Raw genomic sequence first — 23936 nt, forward strand, 5'->3', positions numbered from 1 at the left:
TCATTATTATGACCATCACCATTAACGTGGGAAGATGAGGGTAGGACATGGAATCCTACTGAGACCTGTCATTATCCTGCAGACCAATGGACTATGCATTCATGCCTTCTTCAAACTCACTTTCTGCGAAACCAAGCTCCTTCCCCATTCTGGCAGAAGTTTCAACAGAGAAGTCTTATTTTTAATCTGGCACTAGCACACACAAGATAACAAAATAAATTTGTATGACAAATATATTATCTGGTCCCTGTCCCTGTAATGTTCTTTGTAGAATTTTTTAAAAATAGGACTGGTCCTATTTGCATTAATAGACAAGGAAGCTCAAAGCAAGCTGAATTGGAACTGGGCTCCTCGCTATTGGGTTATCCCCCAGTCAAAGGTTAGTGATCTTCCAAATTTTTCACCTCTCTTGACCTTAAACATTTCAAATATTTTAAAAATCCAATTATCTCTCAACAAATAGTTCCCAAGTGTTTATGCAAGGTACTGAACGTGGTTCACAGGTGAATGAGACACTGTCCCTGTCTTCACGAAGCTTCCATTCTAATGGGGTGTTAGATAAGCATTTGGAACAACATAATACAAAGTGTCATAAGACGAAGGCTGTTGGGACTCAAAGGTCCAATAGACTACTCAAAAAAAAAAAGTATATTCAGCTGGTGATAACATGGACAGGTGTATGGAGAAAGTGGCATTTGAGGTGAAACTTGGGGAATGAACATGATTTTGATCTGCAGGGGCAGGAAATAAGGAGGCAGTCTTGCTGGGGGGATTATCATAAACAAAAGTGTAGAATTAGAAAGAAGCATGGGACATGTTTTGGGCGCATGAAGTAATTCAGGTTCCCTACTGAGTATCTGGGGGTGAGGAGAGGAAGAGCTGTGAATGACATGTAAAGTCTTTGATGTCAGAATGAAGTGTTTGTACTCAACACTAAAAGCAATGAGACTACTAAAGGTTTTTGGAAGAAAGGAGAAAAACCATAGAATTACAGAAATTTTGAATTCAACATTCCCCCACCCCTATGCCCATTGTACAGATAAGGGAGTCAGAACAAGAACCTGGAGAGGTTGCCAGACTCTTAAGTCCCAGCTTCGTGCATTCTACCAGCGGCCTCACAGGGTTACTTGGGTAGCAGTGTGCAGAGTGGAGGAGAGAGGACAGGCAGGGCAGGAATGTGGCAGCTGCTATAGTCGTCAAGGAGAGAAGTTAAGGTGGCACAGTGAGGACCGGAACGTTAGGGGAGTGGGGCAGGATAGTGGGTCAGAAGAGGGGCTGAGCCGGAGCCCCTTCTCTCTTCTCCTTGGGGCTCAGAGCACTACTTGTTCATTCACATCAGAGAGGCGGGTTATTTGACCTCACTCATTGGAAGGTCCAGGAAGCACGGAGTCAACTGGCCCACAGTTCAGACGATGAAGACTCTCCACCCTCCCAGCCCTTGTTTGATACTCTGCAATCATTAGAAAAAGATACGCCAAAAATCATGCCAGCCATGATCAGAAGCAGCCCTGGAACTGCCCCTTTAAAGGACCAGTATGATGATTTCAGGACTCAGACAACTTGGTGTGTTTTCTTTCTGGCTTTGCTGAACAGTGTCCAAGCATTCCATGGCTCCAAACCACTTCTTAAACAAGGACAGGTGCTCGAACAGTGTGACTTTTGTTTCCCTTTCCCAGACCTCTCTCCTATAGGTCACGCTGACATCTTACATTCCATGAAGAGGTTGGTGAGATCAAAGAGCCAGCCAGGTGTGGTAGAGGGTAAGCGCTTTGAGGATCTCTGCAGCCACAGGAGGCTGGAAAGCAATGCGCTTTAGGAAGCTCTCTCTAGAGGCAGGTAGCCTGCACCCAAATTCCATCCCTCCTAATTATGAGTGTGTGGCCTTGAGCAAGTTACCTGGCCTTTTTACACCTTGGTTTCTTCATCTGTAACATGAGGGTAGCCAACAGGGATGGCTGGGCAGTCAATAGGCTTGGTGTGAAGAACAAATGAGTTACCAAGATAGCACATATAAAGTGTTCAGTATAACAACGACTATTAGCTGTTTTTAATAACGCAGCTCTGAAGTTTCATTCAACTGAAAATCTGGTGATTGGTAACTTAGTGGTAGACTCCAGTAAAGGGAACAAAGGTGCCATCCAGCTGTGCCAGATGCGCACAGGAACAGTATTGCAATATTTGGCTAATGTCTAAAGGAGTTTAGAAAATAACCCCTCCCCACCTGCCCTATTTGAGCAATAGTTTGGCTTAGCCCACCTCTTTCATTTCTCTAACTTGAGTGATTATCAGCCTGAGGCTGGCCTAGATGGGTATGCATATAGTTTAGTTGGTTTGTAAAGTTTCAAAAAAGACAGAGCACTCTAGCTACGTATTTCAGGGTTTGGTGGTTCTTCTAGACACCAGCCTCCTTCAAACCTCTGGTGTTGTAGGCTAGAAGGGACTTAGGAACCATCTAATATTCTCTTTCCAGAGCTAAAGACATAGAAGCCCTGGATAAGGAGTAAGTTGTCTGAGGCCACCCAGCTAGTCAGTTTAAAACCAGGACTAGTTCTCCCATGGCCTGGTGTTCAGGGTAGTGCTCACTCTTGACCACACCTGGCTGGCTCTTTGATTTTCGGATCTCCAGCTAACTGTTGGGCCTGTCTCCAGTGGATCCCACGCTTCAGCGTGCATAGTATGACATGCCCTTTGCTCTCCGTGCCTGCCTTTCCTGCCATGGCGCCTCAGATATTCCCAGTCCCTCCTGTGGGCTCCTACCACCCACATCCCTGATGTCCTCTCCTGCAAACCTGCCTCTGCCTAAGGGCCTATGAGGCCCCAAGGATCCTGCCTGGGGGACCCCAGGAAGGGACGCTCAGGAGGACTCTTCCCTTTGCTCCGGAGCCTGTTTCAGGAAAAAGTGATGCTTGCTCATTTCCCTCTGTTCTGGCTCCTCTGCTCCGTTTTTTCCAAGTCTTCTTCACTCTCTGTGCTCCGTCTCCCCCAGCCTTGCCCTTCTGTTTCACATTCCTGTTCTCCTCCTTTTCTCTCTCCTTCCCAACCCGTACCCTTTCCCCTTTTCCTTCTTTCCCTGGGTCACTTGGGGCATTTGCATCTTCCTGGTGCTCCTTGGGCCCTGCCCTTTTTCCCTCTCCCCTTTCCTCTCCCACCCTGCCTGTCCCCCACTCTGCTCACCCTTTAACACATCTGTTTCTAATTTGAGCCTCGGAGGCGCCTGTTTGAAACAACAACAAAAAACCCCCACCCTCAGGAACCTGACCCAAAAATTCCTGGATAAACCTTCCCTCCACCAATTCTCCACTTTCCCCAGATACACGAGAAACTAAACACCGCCCTAAAGAGGACCCTCCACATCAAACGACTCCCCAAGTCTGTTCAAGGGCCCAGATGTGCGAGACAATCTCGATGGCCGACTGGGCGGCCCTCGGTTGCCAGATGTGCTCCTCCGTGGCCAGGAGGCAGGGACGGAAAAGCCGGCTCGCTCCAGGGGCTGCGGGGACACTCGGGTCAGAAGCAGCGTCTTTCCCGGACGCAGGGCTGCGTTTGCCCACGGCCATCCAAACTCCCGCCCTCCCAGAGGCACTCACCTAGCAAGAGGAGGAGGAGGAGGGACATCCCGATTCCCGGACGCGGGAGCTTCCCCGCTCAGCCGCTGCCTGGCTCCGGGGCGGCCGGGCGCCTCCGACGGACCTCGGGCGAGCTGGGCGCGGCGCCTCGGGGTGCGCGCTGGGTGGCTGCAGCCATGTGCCGGGCGGAAGCCGGCCCCGCGCCCCGCGCCCCCGGGAGCAGATGGGCTCCCGGCGCTCGCCCCACCAGCTCGCGCCGGGACAGGAGCCGGGACCAGGGTCAGGGAGGGAAACGCGAGGCGGAAAGGCGCTACCGCTTCGTGGAACACTTTTCCCTGTTTGGAAAGAAAAAGGAGTGAAGAAAGAGAGAGGGGGAAAAAAATTCAGCTGGAACCACATGGTTGCCTCCTACCGCAGCCCCTCCCTCGCTCTCTCGCTGTTCCCTCCTTCCCTCCCTCCCTCCCGCGCAGCGTTTGGGGTTAGCGGTGGGGGCCGGTGGGGGAGAAGCGTGAGCTGACCGGGCAGGGAGGGCCAGGGGAGACTTGGGGCCGTGCAGAGGCGGGTGGGTTAAGAGGCGCCGGGCGTAGGATTGATTCTGTGCAGGGGGCATTGGTGACACCTCGGCTGAGAGCCCGTGGACGAGGCCTTGTGCGTTCCTAGAGCTCTGCTCTCACTTTGTCCTCTCCACTTCTCTCTCGCTTCTTTTTTACTCTCATTTCTCTCTGCTTCCCTGTCTCTCACAAATCTGACATTTCTCTCTTCCATCTCTTCGTCTCCAGGTCTCCTTATTTGCATTCTTGCCTCTCCCTCCTCGTCTCCTCATGCCCTCTCCCCTCTGTACTCTGCCCTCTTCTCGCCTCTCCTCTCCCTCCCCGTCTGGTTCTGTTAGTGTGAAGCCACCAGACTGACCAGGCCGACGGCGGGGGGCAGAGGTAGGCAGCGAAGGCAGCCAGTGCCCGGCTGGCCAGGGCTCTTCCCACCGACTGCCTCATGTGGCACCCGGCGACCCCCCTTGGCCTGGCTTTCCCGGGGCCTTTCGCGTTCGCTCGCTTTCTGCTGTCGGTATTTGCAGCAGCGCTCCTTCAGATCCCGAAAAGAGCTAGGCTAGCCAGCACCCAGGGGAAGGGGACCCACAGCTCGGTGGAAAGAGGTCTATTGAGATGTTTTGCAGCAAAGTGCTCTGCACGTGGCCCTGGCCAAAATGTGCACCACCCCCTTTCAGAAAGAACAGCAGGCAGAGGGAGCAGAATCCCCCTGGCTCCGTCACCCGGCCCAGGAGGCTCGCGGAGGGCAGGAGGCTGGCGGCCGGACTGGGGCGGACAGTGGGTTCCGCGGAACCGAGCAGCCCAGCCCCAGGGTCGGCCCCTGGGAGTCTGCCCTTCACTACCCTGCTGCTCAGCGGCAGCGGGAGGCGGCGAGACCAGGAAAGGCTGCCTGGACCTCCTGCCCCGACCTTGTGCCCAGGGCCTCTCAGAAACTCTGGTCCCTGTCTCTGAATGCCCCTGGAGGGTTTCTCCCTCAGCCGCCCGGAGGCATGAGGACGCAATCGCTCACCTTCGGCCTCGCCTGAGCCCAAGGTGGAAGCTGGGGCCAGCGCTCTTGAGAAGAAAGATGAACCCCGCCAGGGCCGGTGGGCTGCCGAGTCACACATGTGCAATGAGATGCAAATGTGTAATGAAAACCCGTCCCATTTCGCAGACTAGGAAAGCAAAGGCCTGGAGAGGTTATGGAAGTTTCACAAGGTCACTCAGAGGATTTGCAAAAGCAGGGGCTGTTCCTAGGGCTCGCGGATCAGCTGGAGCGTTGCTTTAGAAGAATTGCAGCATTTTCCACCCCTCACCCCTTCAATACCGATGTGTTAGGCATCCACACTGTGCCAGGTGCTTCACCTAAAAATGTTTAAGTGTGGGGAAAAAAAAAAAAAGAAAAAGTGTAGGTGTGAGGGCACAAAGTGAGTAGAACTTGGAAGCTGGCATTTGAAAAAATCTGGAAGGAGTATGTCATGAACACCAGCTATGGACCCAGAATCATATTATTGACTTTTTATATCATTCTTATTATACTGCTCAGGGATAGTCATTGAAAAAAAATCACCATCCCTTAGCATAAATAGGAAGACAAGGAAGCTATAACTTAGGCCTAAGTATCTTGCCCCAGATCACAAAATATTAAAATGCTTCTATTCCAATATTAATATTCTAATATTTAAAAATATTATTTTTTATATTGAGAGGTGTTTAAAAGGTCTCTGACTCCGAAGTAACTTTATTTTCCATTTTATACTAATGGTCTAACAGGGGAAATAGATACATTCACAACTCTAATTTGTAAATGAATATATTGAAAAAAGCCGCCACTCTTTTTTTTTTTTTTTTTTTTTTTTTTTTTGAGACAGAGCCTCACTCTTACCCAGGTTCGCTGCAACCTCTGCCTCCTGGGCACAAGTGATCCTCCCACCTCAGCCTTCCAAGTAGCTGAGACTACAGGCTCACACCATCATGCCCGGCTAATATTTGTATTTTTTGTGGAGACTGGGTTTCGCTGTGTTGCCCAGGCTGGTCTCAAACTCCTGGGCTCAAGCAATTCACCTGACTCAGCCTCCCAAAGTGCTGGGATTACAGGCATGAGCCATCCTCAGCCAAAACCAGTAATTCTTAAAGGCTGGAGAAAGTGGCAGAAAAACTACATACAGAAGGTAACTTTTTTGTTGTTTCTGCTTCATAATTAAATTTTTTTTGACATTTCGGGCTTACAAAAAAGTTGAAAAATAGTACAAAAATTCTTCACCCAGATTCCCCCTTTTTATTTCCCTCTAGAGGTGGGGTTTTTGCACAAGTTTTAAAGCCCCACCTCCACCCCACCACTGCTCATGGCCTTTCTGGAGAACTTGGTACTGTCCGTGCTGTTTATTGATTGAGGGCTGGTGTGCGCATGAAGACAGATGTGTGTGGGTGTAGGCAGATAAGTGTTTAAACCCAGTTGCTCAAGCCGAAGGTAGCAGGAGCCTTCGGCTCTAGGTCATTAGTCACCAGCACAGGAAATGATTAGACTGAGATTGGGTCACAAACACTCAAATTTTCCCAATCCCAAGTCTTGTAGCCTGTATTACACATATTTTTTGGAGGAGGATCTTTGGGTCCCTGAAGATGTCTGTCTCTAAATCTGTAACCTCTTTTCTATTGTCATGGGTCTGTGGGCAGGAAGAGCAGAGAGAGAGAGTGCTTCTGGGGTGGTTTGTAACTCACATCCCATCCCTACCAGTGCTGGGACCCACTCTGGGCTGGGTGTCTCGGAGGATCCAAAGAGTATGAGATAGTCCTTACCCTAAATGGACCTCTCAGTTCAGAGGGAGAAAAAACACCAACATGGGAAATGTTTCAACAACAATACAAGAACGTTAGATAGTTAAATGCCAGGGTACGTTATCTTGATTATAAAAAACAGTGGGAACTCCAAGAAAGGAAGGAGCACCTTAGGCTGGGGTGATTGCGGAGGAGGGCAATGATGGCACCAGCCCTTGGGGGATGAACAGAATTTCATTAGAAGGGAGGTGCTGGGGAGAGCCAGGAGCGGGGGAGTTCCTGGACAAAGACATGGAGTTAGGAATAGCATATTGAGGGGCCTTGAATGAAATGAAATGCTTGAAATAAAAATGGTTGTTGAAGCAAAATGCCCTGGGGGGCAAAATTGTGACAAGTTCTGAATGTGAGGCAAAGGATTCTAGAACTCCTTATGCAGTGTCTCCTCCAGGCTCTTTGAAACAAATTTAAGAAAAATCACCTTGATGAGAACCGTATTTCAGGAAGTAGAAATTGGCTGCTTCTGCCCAGAGGTGACTCCAAGGATTGGCCAGGGTGGAGAACTTTCGCGACCCTTTCGTATCTATCAAGCTGCCTTTGTCATGGAGTGATATACATATGCAGCTTCAAGACACTCCCTTGTCCTTCCCAATTTCTGGGGCGCCGAAGAGTACCACCTTAAACCTCTCCTTTACAGGAATTCTAGAGCCATCAACAGGAGTGTATGATGCTTTGGAAAAGAAACCTGAAGGACAGGAACGGTTTAGGACCTATTGCGTTAAATAGGCAGGTAAGATGAGGGTAGTGAAACAATGTAGAAGACATTGGGAAGAAAGATTAGATAGGGTTAAGTACACAGCAATCATTGTGGGTGAAAGAAGTGGAAGAGAAAAGAGGCACCAAATCTGAGTATAAATGACATACATTGTTACATATGCCAAGATTGATACCGACCATTTTTCTACTCCCTGGTATATTCCAGAGATTATAAGCATGATTAATAGGAATCACAATATCGTATTACAATGAAGAAACTGAGGTTTAACAAGATTAAATAAATTGCATATCATCCCATGGTTAGTAAATGATTGAAGCAGGGTGTAAAGTCAGGAGATTCAAACTTTTACACCTTACTGCCTTTTGATAGTACTGCTGACAAACTAGGGAAGTTGGGTAAGTTAGCTTGTCAGGAATAGAACGATAAATTACCCAATTACTTGGAGACATGGTAACTGAAGAGCTGATAAATGATCATCCCTCCATCCATCCCTCCATCCATCTTTCTATTCTTTCTTTCAATCAATAATTCAGCAAATCGTTGTTAAACACCTACAATACACCAAACACTGGAAAATCAGTGGTGAACACAGGAAAAGTTGTTCTTGTCCTGCAGAAGCTTCTGGTGAGTTAAGGGAAATGAACAACCAATAAGCAATTACTACGTGGAGTGAGAAATGCTGCGCTCGGGAAAGGGCAGAGTGCTATGGAGATCACAGCAGGATCCTACACCTAGTGTAGGAGATGCCAAAAAGACATCCCGGGAGAAAAGTGCTGTGAACTGAGGGGGAGATGGAGACCTGTGCTCTTCTCTCATCTCATACCTGGCAACCAGGGACCATGTCTTTTTTTGTTGTTGTTGTTTTGTTTTTGAGACAGAGTTTTGCTTTGTTGCCCAGGCTGGAGTGCAGTGGCACAATCTCGGCTCACTGCAACCTCTGCTTGATGGGTTCAAGCAATTCTTGTGCCTCAGCCTCCTGAGTAGCTGGGATTACAGGCGCCTGCCACCATGCCCGGCTGATTTTTTGTATTTTAGTAGAGACGGGGTTTCACCATGTTGCCCAGGCTGGGCTTGAACTCCTGAGCTCAGGCAATCTGCCTGTCTCGGTCTCCCAAAGTGCTAGGATTACAGGCATGAGCCACTGCCCCTGGCCATGGTCCATGTCTTTTAATCTTTCTGAGGTCCAGAATCCACCTTTTGAGGTCCAGGCCCAACCTTACAGATGATGATACAAGCTCATGAGGACACTTAGGAGAAGGCAGCTGTGAAATGATGGAAAGAGTTCTGGGTGAAAAGGCAGCAAGTCTGGGCTTCCAGTAGTTCTGAATAGGCCCCTTGACTTCACTGAGCCTTTCTTTCTTCTGAGCCCAGGACCTGGGGACAAAGAAATGGAATTACAATAAGAGGAGGTGCCTGCTGCCGTGTCTCACACATAGGAGGCTCAGAAAATATTTATTCCAACTAAAACTAAAGTTGAGTTCATAGGATTCCATTCCCTGCAGTAAAAGAGCCAATTTCTGTCTCATTTCCTTTTTTCTATTAAAACAAGGTTATCCTTATATATTCTTTCCTGTCCTGCAAGGATGCTTCTTGGCTTGGCTATTCAAGTGTGTTATTTCTCTTATGGCTGGACAGTAAGAGGCCCCAGCTGGCTTTCAGGGCCTTGACTGGGCAACATTTTTTAAGACTGTGACTGAGAACGCTGTGTGCTAATAGAGGGTAAGGCACACGTTGTACAGTGACAGTCCCAAGCACTGATCTATGTGATCGGCTGAGGAGGCAGGGACTTTGTGGGGTTGATGTTTCCTGTAGGACATTTGATGGTGAAGAAAAGATCTCAGCTCCATCTTCCCGCCAGCACTTAGGATGCATAGACGCATCCCTCCAGCCCAGCAGGCCTTCCCGGGGCCAGTGGAAGAGTAAAGAGCCAAGACAAAAAGCAGAGAAGGTGTCTGTAGCTGCTGTGGAGCCTAAGGCATTACAGTAGGATGTTGCTGTGTGAACCAGCTTCATGCCTGGCCTCAGCTAGGTCTGGGCTTTTCCAGTTTCTCCCACATGTTACTTTTCATTCCTGCTAAAGTTACCCCGGCAGAGGTGGTTCTGGAGGAAGACAGGCTGATTGTGAATTCTGGCCACTCTCCTGACTGTGCCTAACTTGGGTGTATTTCTTAACCTCAGCCTACGTTGTTTCATCTGTAAGATTTCTCATATGGTTGTTGAGAAGATAACCGGAGACTCTATAAAGAAAACACCTAGTAATCTCAGCACTTTAGGAGGCCAAGGCGGGTGGATCATGAGGTCAGGAGATCGAGACCATCCTGGCTAACGTGGTACAAACCCCTCTCTACTCAAAATACAAAAAATTAGCCAGGCCTGGTGGCACGTGCCTGTAGTCCCAGCTACTTGGGAGGCTGAGGCGGGAGAATCGCTTGAACCCAGGAGGTGGAGGTTGCAGTGAGCTGAGATCGTGCCACTCTCCAGCCTGGGCAACAGGGTGAGACAAGAAAGAAAGAAGGAAGGAAGGAAGGAAGGAAGGAAGGAAGGAAGGAAGGAAGGAAGGAAGGAAGGAAGGAAGGAAGGAAGGAAGGAAGGCAGGAAGGCAGGCAGGCAGGCAGGCAGGAAGGCAGGCAGGCAGGCAGGCAGGAAGGAAGGAAGGAAGGAAGGAAGGAAGGAAGGAAGGAAGGCAGGCAGGCAGGAAGGAAGGCAGGAAGGAAGGAAGGAAGGAACCTAGGATAGGGCAGGCACACTGTTGTTGCTCAGCAAGTGATGCCCTTCTCTCTTCCCCCTTAATTAATGCAACAAAATATGCCATGATTCCAGGATACATTGTAACTGGATCTTCAGGGGTCCTTTCACCTCTCAGAGAAAGGGGACGATAACATCTCCTTCCTCTAGGCGGGGAATTGAAGTCTAGTGACTTCCTTAGAAACACACAGCAAAAGGAGTAGTAAAAAGAGTAAAAAGTGTTTTCATGTTCTCTCTTCCCTCACATCAGTCCCCAACTCTGGGTTGAGATCAAAAGCAGGCTTTTCTTTGGTTAATGATACTCAGAATTACCCACTAGACAAGCTGTCTTCATAAGGGAGCCAAATGAGACAGGAATAAGAACAGGCAATACATTTCACATTGTTAGATTGAAGGAGACATCAGAGACATTCAATCAAACCTCTATATTTTACAGAAAACGACACAAGTGCAGAGAGGGACGGCAACATGGCTAGGGCCAACTAGCTAGTTGGTAGCACAAAAGTTATAAGAACCCCAGCGTGACTCTTCGTTCAGTGCTCTTGCTGTCTTGTGCTGACCTGCTGTGATCGTGAGCAACCTCTCCCCGAAGGGAGAAGCCATCAGGTAGGTGACCAGACGCATGTCTGGCTTCATTCTCCAGCCAGACCCCTTGGTGATTTTTCTGAAAATCCAGCAGCATGTTTCTCTTTGTTGACATGTAAGCACGTGGCAGAGAACACAGACCACCAAACCACAGACCGGAATCTTCCTATCTTCCCAGCTGGACAAGGGCAGCTAGCTGTCCTCAGCTAGCATAAGCGCTCATGTACTTTTCATTCATTCAGCCTAAAAAATGTGTCTCCAGTCTGTAAGTCTGCATTTGTTCCACCTCTATGCAGCTGCTGTGTCCACTATCAAGCTGGGCAGGCTGTTAGAGTTCCTTTTGGTGTAACTTCCTCACTTTGTAGACTGAATCCCAGCCGGGAGATGTGCTATCTCTGGGTCAAACTCAAGTTAGAGACAGAGTCAAGCTGGAAAGCAGGTTGCCTAGCGACCAGCCCCATTCTCCTTCTAGAGTGTGGAAGATTACCACACAGAGTGACCCTGCCTCTTCCTCAGAGGTCGGGAATGAGAATAAAAAACTCACGGTGTCTGCTGGCAGAAACAGGTGAGACAGGGCCCAGGGAAGAGCTGGGCTTTTTTTTTTTTTTTTGTATTGGATGAAGCTCATTAGAAGCCATAAAATAAAACCAAGAAGAATCTATGCGAGGCCTCATTATGCCACTGGTGTCCTGCCTGCAGGGAACTCATTTATTTTGTGGCTGAGATGCTGGGAGCTGTCAGCAGCTGCTTGCAGCTGCTCAGTGACAAGACTGATGGCAGCGATGGCCAGGCTGAGGAGATGGGAGGGGAGGAGAAGCATCCCCCGTCTTCCCACCCACCACATGCACACGCACAGATGCGTGACATACACTCAGAACCGTCTTGCAGCCTCTTGCATTGATGTGCACCTTTCCTGATGACACTGTCCCAGGAGGTGGAGTGGGGGATATGCCAGCCATGGCCTGAAACCCGTATCCAAGACTCAGTGGAGGATGCTGGATAGAGCATGAGGGGCGACGTCAGGAGACCAGGAGTCAGCAGCGTCTCCCGTACTGTCACCTACTGAGTCAACTTGAATAAACGATGAACCTCTCTGTATGAGGTTCTGTTATGTATGTACGTTATGTATGTTAGGTCTCAGCTATGTATCTGGAGAAAATAGGAGGCCGGGCGCGGTGGCTCAAGCCTGTAATCCCAGCACTTTGGGAGGCCGAGACGGGTGGATCACAAGGTCAGGAGATCGAGACCATCCTGGCTAACCCGGTGAAACCCCGTCTCTACTAAAAAATACAAAAAACTAGCCAGGCGAGGTGGCGGGCGCCTGTAGTCCCAGCTACTCGGAGGCTGAGGCAGGAGAATGGCGTAAACCCGGGAGGCGGAGCTTGCAGTGAGCTGAGATCCGGCCACTGCACTCCAGCCTGGGCGACACAGTGAGACTCCGTCTCAAAAAAAAAAAAAAAAAAGAAAGAAAGAAAATAGGGAAGCTAGTGCTTTGTCAACTTAAGTTCTTTTTTTTTTTTTTTTTTTTTTTTTTTTTTGAGACGGAGTCTCGCTCTGTCGCCCAGGCTGGAGTGCAGTGGCCAGATCTCAGCTCACTGCAAGCTCCGCCTCCCGGGTTCACGCCATTCTCCTGCCTCAGCCTCCCGAGTAGTTGGGACTACAGGCGCCCGCCACCGCGCCCGGCTAGTTTTCTGTATTTTTTAGTAGAGACGGGGTTTCACCGTGTTAGCCAGGATGGTCTCGATCTCCTGACCTCGTGATCCGCCCGTCTCGGCCTCCCAAAGTGCTGGGATTACAGGCTTGAGCCACCGAACTTAAGTTCTTTATGAATGTGAGGTGAGCATGATAAAGGAGTGTAGCTTGTAGGAACTGGCAGGACCTGACTTGAGTCGGTCGTGCTTCTCTGTACCCCGTGTTGTAGAGAATCAATCCATTTCAAACTGGTGTGGAGCTCCATGACAGACAGAGCAGACACAGAGGGAACAGGAGCTGGGCCCAAGACTCGTGGTGGGGCCTCTCCCCTGACTTCCCGGAGGATGTGCCCAGCACAAGGACAGGTCTGAAAGACACTGTTGACTGGCTCACGCAGCCCGGTTCCTAAGACCCTCTCTTGCCTACCTCCACCATAGAAGCTAAGAGGTCAGACATCTGCTTTCCAGGCCTCCTTGCCCCCAGGGAAGGCCATGTGACAGGACTCTAGCCAAGCAGTCTTATCAATGGATAAGAGAAGTCTGCTAGGGAGCTTAGGGGAAATATTTGCTTTATACTCCATGCAAACCAGAACTGGATTTAGTCCCTAAAGGGCTAATTTTCTTAGGATATATAATGCACTCTTAAATAACCATAAATCTAAGACAAACACAGTCATTGCCCTGATAAAGGCAGAGATGAAGAGCTGTTGAATTTCAAGGGTAACTATTTCTTCCTGTGTAGCGATCAGGGACTGCTTCACGGAGGAGGGGGCATTTGAGGTTGATAGGACTTGAATACCCAAGGCTGAGAGATTCGGATGTGATTGCCAGTCCCAGTCGCAGATGCCCTGAGCTCCTTCACTCTTCCAAACTGCATTATGGGGAATCTGATGATTCTTGCCAGGTGATGTAATAACTCTGGAGATGATCAGATATTATCCCGCCTCTTAATCACAAAGCACCATCTTCTGAAGCCCTTTAAAGATACAGTCTAATTCATGCCTCTGAAGTGAGCAGAGATGGATAAAGATAAAGAAGCCACCTCATAGACACAAAGGAACTTCCCAAAGTTTGAATTGTTTGAGAAGAGAACCTGCTGATCCTCTCAGCTATGTAATCCTTCTTGGAACACTCACTCATCTTCACCCACGTAGACTCGCACACCTACCCTCCAGATGTGGTGGGAGATGCCTTTATGTAACATGAATCTGTATGATGAATTCTTGCTCATATTGAAGACATGAAATTCCTATGAGTAGGATATGTACTTTGAGTTCATTATCCCTAAAAGCAAGTCATGGATATGCTCAAGTTATCTGAGTACTTTCTCTGGAGACCAGTGGAATGCTTCGGTGAGATTTGTGGCTGGGGTTGGGGCTGGCATGTCAGGTAGAAGCTAATCTGGTTTCACTAGGACTCTTTTCTTTTCTCTTCTTTCCTTCCTTCCTTCCTTCCTTCCTTCCTTCCTTCCTTCCTTCCTTCCTTCCTTCCTTCCTTCCTTTCTTTCTTTCTTTCTTTCTTTCTTTCTTTCTTTCTTTCTTTCTTTCTTTCTTTCTTTCTCTTTCTTTCCTTCCATCCTTCCTTCCTTCCTTCTCTCTCTCTCTTTCTTTCTTTCTTTCTTTCTTTCTTTCTTTCTTTCTTTCTTTCTTTCTTTCTTTCTCTCTCTCTCTCTCTCTCTCTCTCTCTCTCTCTCTCTCTCTTTCTTTCTTCTTCAGACAGAGTCTCACTCTGTCACCCAGGCTGGAGTGCAGTGGCACGATATCGGCAACCTCCACCTCCTGGGTTCAAGCAATTCTGTCTCAGCCTCCCAAGTAGCTGGGACTACAAGTGCACACTACCCACCACACCTGGCTAATTTTTTTTGTAATTTTAGTATAAACGGGGTTTTACCATGTTGGTCAGGCTGGTCTTGAACTCCTGACCTTAGGTGATCCACTGGCCTTGGCCTCCCAACCTGCTGGGATTACAGGTGTGAGCCACCATGCCTGGCCCACTAGGACCATTTTCTAACTGAGCTGAATGAACCAACTTGGATAACCTCATGTTTAAAAAACATTCATTTATATACCCACCAGGATTGCATATATAGAGAGAGAAAGAGAGAGAGTAACAAATGTTAGCAAGGCTGTGGAAAATCTAGGACCCTTGTGTACCTTTGCTGGAAATGTAGAAGGCATAGGCTCTATGAAAAACAGTAGTATAGGAATTCCTTAAAATATTAAAAATAGAATTACTATATGAGTCAATAATTCTATATCTTGGTATATACCCAAAAGAATTGAAATCAGGGTCCCAAAGAAATATTCGTACATCCATGTTTATTGGAGCATTATTCACAATAGCCAAAAGGTGGAGGCAACCCCAAGTGGCCATATACTGATAAATGAATAGCCAACGTGTGGTATATCTTTACAATTGGATATTCTCAGCCTTAAAAAGGAAGACAATTCTGATACATGCTACAACATGGCTGAACTTTGAAGACGTTATACTAAGTGACATGAGCCAGTCACAAAAGGCCAAATACTGTGTAATTCCACTTATATGAGTTACCTAGAGTGGTCAAATTCATAGAGTAGAATGATGGTTTCCAGGGGCGAGAAGAGGGGCTTGGGGAGTTATTATTTAAAGAGTATAGAGTTTCAGTTTGAGAAGATGAAGAAGTTCTAGAGAGATGGTGGTGACAGTTGCACGATAATGAATGTACTTGATGCCTGTCAACTGTACATTTAAAAACGATTAAAGTGCGACTGAGTATGGTGGCTCACACCTATAATCCCAGCACTTTGGGAGGTTGAGGCGGGCAGATTACAAGGTCAGGAGTTCGAGACCAGCCTGACCAACATGGTGAAACCCCGTCTTACTAAAAATACAAAAATTAGCAGGGTGTGGTACGTACCTGTAATTCCAGCTACTGGGGAGGCTGAGGCAGAGAATTGCTTGAACCTGGGAGGCGGACGTAGCAGTGAGCTGAGATTACACCACTGCACTCCAACCTGGGCGACAGAGTGTGACTCCATCTCAAAAAAAAAATAAAAAAAATGATTAAAGTGGTAAATTTTACATCATGTGTATTTTACCACAAAAAATTTATCTACAACATCACTTTATTTTAGAAAAAAACCTGTTTCTAAGCTGTCCAGCTCAGATGTGATCTCTTTTATATTTTGGGGGATTATCATAATAGAATTAAAAGAGCTACATTTACAGTCGGAAAACCCGATTCGAATCTCAGCTCTGTTGCTTGTTGGCTGTTTGATCTTGTTTTTATTGAACTTCATTTTCCTTGTCTTTGGTCAAGTATTATGATATCTATTTTTACTCCTTCACCGGGCGGATGTGAAGATCCAATTAGATAATTTATGTGAATGTGCTTAACAAACCACAGAACACTAAACAAATATAAAAATTTTTTCGAGAAGATAATGAGGTTCTCTCTGGGACCTATTGTAATATTTTCCAGTTTTTCTTGCCAAGAAGTTCCTTCTATCACACCTCAATTCCGTTAAACACAGCTTCAGCCAGCTTGGAAATAGCCTTTCTGTTGGGACATTTCCAAATCCCAGGTTTAGAGGTTCTTCCATCTGGCAGGTGTCAAAGAAGACAACAGGGACCTTGAGCAGAATCATTTGGAACTGCAGACTTTTTGGGCCAAGGACAGACTCCTTCTCCAGGTCTGGTTTGGTTTGCAAATTCCTGGCTGTCATAGCAACCTGAAAAGCAAAGGAAGACTGTTTAGTGTCGTCTTTGACTGCAGCCTGGGCTCGGAATGCGCTCAGGTTGGCCCAGTAAACAGTGTTCACTGGTAAGCACTCTGTGTCTCTCCCTCTGGGCCCAGGGATGGGTGAGGCAGGGAGCTCACCAGGCTCAAGTCGTCTGGCCGCACAGCTTCTCACCTAGTGTCACTCGGGTCCCTCTGCTGCTCTGTCTCCCAGTGGCTCTGCCAGATCTAACACGGGGAGGGAATTTCCAGAGGAGGCCTTTTGGGAGATGGAGTCAACTCCATCATGGAAGCAAATGCCTGCCTCCCACATGAAGATGTGTGAAGATGACTTGGGGAGAGGGAGCCGACAGCATTTCCATGGTAACCTCAAGCATCCCTGTGAAGTCATCGTTGTGCCCTTCTGACGTATTCGAACCCTGGCAACCAGGACTGTTTATCTCTAGGGATTGAGTTCAAGATCTAAAAATGTGAAAGAACTACACTGAAATGAACAAGCACCTCACTTGCTAAGAAGTAGGTCTAGAAAGACATGCGATGTCATGTTCATTAATGGGTACATTGATTGTTACAAGATTTTTACACATTTGACAACAATTTACAGGCGAGTTTTTTCTCATTGCAAGAATTCCTGATTATGCACAGTGATTGCCGAGAAATCGTTGTTGGGCCAAATTTCAAAAGTAAAATTATAAAAAATACTGCAGTATTTTTATAGTTAAAAAAATAATGGGATTGAGTGTATTTTAATATGTTTAATATGACGTGTGGGGGCTCAAAGGCCCATGAAGTCCTCAAAATGTCCATGCTTGTTGCTTATAAGTTTGTTTTTTTCCTCCCTCCCCTCTTTTCCCTCCCTCCTTCCCTTCCTTCCTCCCTTCCTTTCTTTCTTCTTTGCTTCTTTCTCTTTCCTTCCCTCCCCTAATTTCTCAATCTCTCTCTCTCTCTCTCTCTCTCTCTCTCTCTCTCTCTCTCTCTGCTTTCTGCCTTCCTTCTTAGGTGCACAGTGTCACTGCTGTCTGGGACAGAAGCAGTATGAAATAGACAAGAAGCTCTGTGAACTCAGATGGCTGTGTTCTTCCTGTGGGAACTTGGGTACAGTATGACCTCTCTGGTCCTCAGGTTCCTTCTTCACTTGTAAAATGAGGTAATAACAGTTGCTTCCAAGAGTTCTTGTGAAAATTGCATTAGTAAATGCTGGTTATTCTTGTTATTATTACTACTAATAATGATAGCAACCCACATTTCAGTAGTAATCACACACAGACATTCATATGTCCTCTAGCTACTGGAATGTTCCTGTTCTGGAATGTGCAGGAACCGTATCTATTTTTCTAGTTCTTTTTGTGCATAGGTAGAGTATCCTGTGTTAAGTCTACTTGGTTAACTCTATTTAATTACGATGTTGCTTTTCCCCAGGGGTCATATTGAAATTACTGTGGAGCCATCAATGACATTCTCAAGAGTTTCTGCTGTGTCAGGTATTATCTCTTGAGGTGCTGGATCAGACAAGGGGTCCAGGGGCTCTCAGAGGAGGATCCAGGGCAGCTGAGGGGCCCAGGGTAGCAGCTAAACTTCCCAACCAGAATGGAACTATTTTGATATTTAAGAATGAGCAAGGCTGTGACAGGTGCCAATCAATCTTCCACTCTTCAGTATAACCTATTATTAATTTCTTCATGCCGTGGGTGGTGGGTCACACCTGTAATCCCTGCATTTTGGGTGACTGAGGTGGGAGGATCTCTTGAGCTCAGGAATTTGAAACTAGCCTGGGCAACATAGTGAGACCCAGTCTCTACAAAAAACAAAATTAACCATGCATGGTGGCGTGCGCTTGTAGTCCCAGCTACTCATGAAGCTGGAGTGATAGGAGGATTGTTTGAGCCTGGGAGATCATGGCTGCAGTGAGCTGAGATCACACCACTGCACTCCAGCCTGGATGACAGAGTGAGACAATTAAAAACACAAAAACAAAAAGACAGTGTCTTCATTAACTCAGTTTGTCAACACTTACAGCTTTTGAGCAGCTTCTTTAGTGCAAAGCATTAGGCTAGACACAGTAGAGGATGTAAAGAAGAGTAAAGAACCATACTTAGCTGGGCGTGGTGGCTCACGCCTGTAATCCTAGCATTTTGGAAGGCAAGGTGAGTGGATCATTTAAAGCCAGGAGTTTGAGACCAACCTGGCCAACATGGCAAAACTCCTTCTCTACAAAAAATACAAAAATTAGCCAGATGTGGTGGTGCATGCCTGTAATCTCAGCTACTTGGGAGGCTGAGGCACGAGAATTGCTTGAACCCGGGAGACAGAGGTTGCGGTGAGTCAAGATCATGCCACTGCACTCCAGCCTGGGTGACAGAGTGAGACTGTGTCTCAAAAAAAAAAAAAAAGAATAAAGAAACATACCCTAATGACACTTATGGTCTGGTAAGGGAGTTATGAACATAATCAATAACTTTAGTAAGAACGAGTGGGAGAACTGTCATAAGACAAGTACATTCATCTTGGGGTCCAGGAGCACGAGGTCACATCTGTCAGGAGTGACCATGGAAGTCTTCATGGAGAAGGTGACGTTGAAATTGGGGCGTTGAAGGATAGGTACAATTTCTGCTCAAAAGTAAGAAGGGGATGGAAGCCCAGTAGACAAAGAAGTTATTAAGGGTTTTTGACATGGGGAGCAACACAGTCAAAGGAAGATGGATTGGATTTACCTGTAAACACCTGAAGGAAAGGAACGGGATTGGAAGTGGGGGAAGGAGAGTTGGGGGAGGGTGGAGAGAAAGGCTGGGGAGGAACTGGAGATGGAAAGTTTATCTGTAAGGCTTTCAGTATTCTAGGTGAGAGGTAAAGAGGCCAGGTGTCTAGAAGAAAGAGATGACAAAGGTAAATTTTTGAATAGAGAGTAAAGAGATTTTTTTGATTGATTAGAGAGGGGCATAGGAGATGGTGGAGGATAGAGAGAGGTCAATCATGACTTTGATTTTAAGCCAGGATGACAAGAAGAATTATGGTTCTGGCCAGGCACAGTAAACAGAGCTCTGCCTCCTCTCCATCCCCAACCATCCAATTCTCTTCTCAAAGGCAATCTCAACTGGGTGCAGTGGCTCACGCCTGTAATCCCAACACTTTGGGAGGCCGAGGTAGGCGGATCACTTGAGGTCAAGAGTTCGAGACCAACCTGGCCATAGTGGGTGTCTGAGGTGGAACAGCAGTTTGCACCAAACTTTTAGAGTGGAGATGTTCTTTGAGGTCAGACTGGCTGCCTTAGCAACCCGAGACTGAGCACGGGTCTGCTGCAGGGGCTCCCAAACCTGGCAATGCAGCAGTCTCAAGGGGAGTCTCAAAATGACACATCGTTTCTCCCCACCCCAAGTCGGCTTCATCATATCTGGGGTAGAGCCTGGACATCTGTTTTTAAAGTTTCTCTTCTCCTTCTGGTCTTAGCCATTCGTCTAGCAGGGAAGAGTAGCTTTTGTCTGCTCAGAATTGGTCCTGACTACTGACTGCAAGGCCGATCCCATAGGTGAGAATCTAGTGGTCCTGGTTTTCTTCCTTTACTTTTTTTGGAGTCGGAGAAGAAAGAACTATGTGGGCCCCAGTCTGGCAGGAGTTGGGCAGAGAGGTAAAGGCAAGAGTCTCCGGCATGGAGCCTTCTGCAGAGAGGTGATGGTGAAGCTCTGGTCATGGGCAAAGGACAGAGCAGAGCCAAAGAAAGCTGGGCACCAGCCCCATGCATCCTGCTGTGTCGCGATTCTCTCACACTGCCTCTGTTTTCAGAGAGAATATAAGCTCCATGAGAGCAGGAATTTAAAAAAACTTTAAAAAAAATGTTAAACCTAAAATGAAATAGGACAGTGAAACCTCTGTGTTTCAACTCCTAACTTTGACAATTATCTATGCCAGGCTGATCAGTTTCATCTGCTCCATCTTTATCCGGAACCCCCTCCTCAACCTCCATCATTCTGAAGCAAATCAGGAGAAAATATCAGACTGGCCATTCTAAGCTCCTATTTTCCAGTCCAGCAGCCCCTTTGCTGGCAATAAAAATAAGCTCTGAAGATGGGAAGAAGGGATTAAGGAAGACTCATCAGTTTACCTTTAATTCCAATTTTATTTATTATTGTTATTTTAAAATTTAAAGATGGGGATTTCTCTATGTTGCCCAGACTAGCCTTAAACTCCTGGACTCAAGTAATCCTCCCTCCTCAACAACAGAAAATTTTGGGATTTCAGGCATGAGCTACTACGCCCAGCTTAATTCCTCTTTTAAACACAAAGAAGCAGTCATTTATTTTGCCCCTTAAAATTGTCACCAAGTATCTGTGCAACATATGCAGACTTTAACAAAGGGCAATGCAAAGAAGCCCATCCCCAGATCAGTTAAAAATAAAAGGGCTGCGATCTGTGCTTCCTAGAGTATGCTCTGCATCCAGCAGCCTGATCCTAATGATAAACAAATAATATTCTAATCTGTGGGGGGAGGGGTAAAGCTCTAGAGAGCAGAAATATGTGCACGGTTCAAGGGGCTTAGTGCAGTAGGTAGGCGCTATCGTCAGAGCTGGGAGGCTTGGAGTCTGGGTGGTCTGCAAGTCACAGATTGTGGAAACTGCTCTGGCTTCCCATCCCCCCTTCTCTTGGAAATCCCTCTGTTCTGAGTCTGCAGCTCCCCTTCCCCTTTCTCTGCCCGGTTTATTCTGCTCCACTTCCATGTCCAATTATGGAGTAGAAAAACTAGAGGGGCAAACGAAGGAGGGTGAAGGAATTTTGGAAAAACTCAAGTAGTCATAAATATCCTTAAGCCAGTCAAGAAGAGGTGAGGTGGAAGGCACTCGGGTGGGAGAGTATGCAAAGGGAAACGGCTGCCGAGAAGTCTGGGCATGACCGTGGCTGGGGAGTGGAATCTCTGCTCAAGGCATGTCTTCTTTTGATCCTCATCCAAGGATTCCCGGTCCCTAAAGTGCCAAAAGGGCCTCAGCCAAGTGTGGACTTTCTGGTGCCTTTATCATCGAGGTGTCATGAGCAATGCCATAGAACAGTGCTTTTCAGACTGAGATACTTCAGCCTCTTGGATTAGGGGAACCACAAAAGAATTATGGAACACTTTGATGGGATTCAATTTTACCAGAGACTCTTTTTTCCTGGGGGATTGCTATTTTTAGTATTAAAATAATTGTGAGTATATGATGAAATAGAATATAAAATTTTAATGAACTTATGAAGATAAACACAAGAATTTAAAGAAGTGTCCCAATTCTAGTGACCTGTTGAAAGAGGTATTTTCTTTCTTCTGTCATTAGGAGCATTTGCGGAGAATGTGACGGGAGCTGCCCGATGTCCCCTGGGGTAGATGAGTTCTTAGGGTTCTGCACTCTCTGCCCACCTGACTGGTCTCCCATTTCCTGTCAGACCCTGAGGCTGGCTATTTCGTGGTCTCCTGGGATGGGCTCACCCTTTCTTTCTCCAAGCTTTTGTCCAAACAGTCACTTATGTTTGAGACAAGCTCTCACCTCCTGACAACCACATCATGTTTCTTCTCTTTACAATGAAATCGGAGGTCATTTTTCCCAGGAACGTTTCTCCGACTAAGCTAGGAGAACTGACTCTCCAAAGAGAATCTATAAGAATACCAGGCTGGGATGCCAAAACTACGTGCTGATACAAAGTATTTGTAAAGGTTTGTATAAAACTTACTGCACAAAACTGTCAAATGCCTGTCTTATTTAGTAATCATTAAAACCCCTTGAATTATACAGGGCAAGGATTATTTATAATTCTCATCTACCAGCCAAGTGATGGAGCATTGCAGAGGTTAAGTAACTTACCCAAAACCACACAACTAGGAAGTGGTTCTTTTGACTCTGTAAAGAAAAATTATGCAAAACTTGGAAATAAAGGGGGAGAGTGACTGCATGTCCTCTCAGTGTCACACTGGGGCACTGTTTAAAAACTCTTCTAACGATTATTTAGTTCTGTAGGCAAAGTCAGCTTCTTGGGCATGCAACCTGTGGCACAATGATCCTAAACTCAGAACGCTGAGTTTAGGGGGGGCCTAATTTGTTTAATGCTCAGCTGTTGCTGTCTTGAAATTCTAATTTTTTTTTTTTTTTTTTTTTTTGAGACGGAGTTTCACTCCTGTCTTCCAGGCTGGAGTTCAGTAGCATCATTTCGGCTCACTGCAACCTCGGCCTCCTAGGTTCAAGTGATTCTCCTGCCTCAGCCTCCCAAGTACCTGGGGTTACAGGCATCTGCCACCACGCCCAGTTAATTTTTGTATTTTTAGTAGAGATGGGGTTTCACCAGTAATCTTGAACTCCTGACCTCAAGTGATCTGCCTGCCAAAGCCTCCCAAAGTGCTGGAATTACAGGCATGAGCCACCATGCCCGGCCTAAATTTTTCATAATTTTTGAACAAAGGCCTCTGAATTTTTTTTGCATTGGGTCCAGCAAATTGTGTAGCTGATTTTGTCTCTAGGATAATAAATATCCCAACTGACCTTGTTATTTGCAATTAAGGGCTCAGCTCTGTGAAGTTGCCTGTTAACTTGTAGATATGGATCCGGTAGGGAAGCAAATGATTTCTGTCCATTAGCAAGGGTAATCTATACTTTATTGTCCTGTGGAACATTAACTAGATTTGTCCCTGACTTTAAAAAACTTCCTGTGGTGCGCCTTTCCCTACGGGCTATAAAAACCCTGCTTCCTCAATTGCTCTGGGCCTCAGCTTTCTCATCTTACTGATTCCCTTTATGGATTAATAAATTAAATGAAATCTTTGGCAAGTGCTCATTTAATCTGGAAGAGAATCATGTTTTTAAGTCTTTTCTGGAAATTATGCTTCTAAAGCTTTGTATTCCAAGCTCCTTCCATCATATTATGCTACTGAAGTCACACTTTTCTCCTCCATCTGCTGATCGGGAGCCCACGCCGAGGCTGTTCGCGCGCTGATGTTTATGCATTTTAGTCACAACTATTATTTTTGCTTGTCTTGTCACTCTCTGTATCCTGCAAATTCTTTTAAAATTGTGTTTACCGATTTTTAAAAAGTAGATAATGCATCCACATGGTTCAAATTCAAAAATTCAAAGGGTATATAGTGAAAATTTTGCTCCCATCACTATCCCAGGCATCACTATCCCAGGCTTCTTCTCCAAGACAACACGTATGACTTCTACCATTTCATTTTACATATACCTTCAAATATGTGTATATATTCTTTTCGTTTGTTTTTTTCTACAAATAGTAGAATGAATAGTCATATCATTGTTCTGCAACTTCCTCTTTTCACTTAACAGTATATCCTGGAGGTTACTGAATTTTAGTGCATAAAGAACAAAAAACTAAAAAAATCTCCTTTATTGTTTTATGGCTATATACTATTCCACTGGATAAGTTTACCATAATTTAACCATTATTTTATTTATGTGTGTGTACGATCCAAATGCCTCAAAGTGGATCTTATTAATAGATATTTAGTTGTTCACTATTGTTTGATATAATGAGCAATGATGCATTGAATAACTGTGTACATATGTCATTTTGCATGTGTGTGTG

General features: G+C 46.4%; 1 protein-coding gene and 2 long non-coding RNA genes across 13 annotated transcripts in view; 1 reads left to right on the forward strand and 2 right to left on the reverse strand.

The window, feature by feature from the left end:
* The window catches only part of CLM (CXADR like membrane protein), a 124494-nt gene extending 120561 nt beyond the window's left edge, over nt 1–3933 (reverse strand). The window contains exon 1 of the mRNA XM_011732146.2: nt 3588–3933. Within this exon, the coding sequence (XP_011730448.1) occupies nt 3588–3615 (28 nt within the window). The 5' untranslated portion in view covers nt 3616–3933. The remainder of the gene's footprint in view (nt 1–3587) is intronic.
* Nucleotides 3934–11134: 7201 nt separating this feature from the next.
* The window catches only part of LOC105476324 (uncharacterized), a 53217-nt gene continuing 40415 nt past the window's right edge, over nt 11135–23936 (forward strand). For 7 of the 11 annotated variants that reach the window (XR_011611136.1, XR_011611140.1, XR_011611142.1 and 4 more), the window contains exons 1-5: nt 16820–16901; nt 17393–17532; nt 17805–17866; nt 19830–19908; nt 21683–22059. This is a non-coding gene — a long non-coding RNA (uncharacterized lncRNA). Of the gene's footprint in view, nt 11539–16819; nt 16902–17392; nt 17533–17804; nt 17867–19829; nt 19909–21682; nt 22060–23936 lie in introns of those variants that run through there. The other 4 variants (XR_011611141.1, XR_011611143.1, XR_011611145.1 and 1 more) reach the window with 2 other exon arrangements.
* Nucleotides 16292–16697, reverse strand: LOC105476323 (uncharacterized). Its single transcript, XR_984014.3, has 2 exons — nt 16527–16697; nt 16292–16377 (listed from the first exon to the last, which is right to left on the reverse strand). It is a non-coding gene; the product is annotated as an uncharacterized lncRNA (long non-coding RNA).

Source organism: Macaca nemestrina, chromosome 12 (genome assembly GCF_043159975.1).
Source record: "Macaca nemestrina isolate mMacNem1 chromosome 12, mMacNem.hap1, whole genome shotgun sequence".
In the NCBI taxonomy this organism is placed as follows: domain Eukaryota; kingdom Metazoa; phylum Chordata; class Mammalia; order Primates; family Cercopithecidae; genus Macaca; species Macaca nemestrina.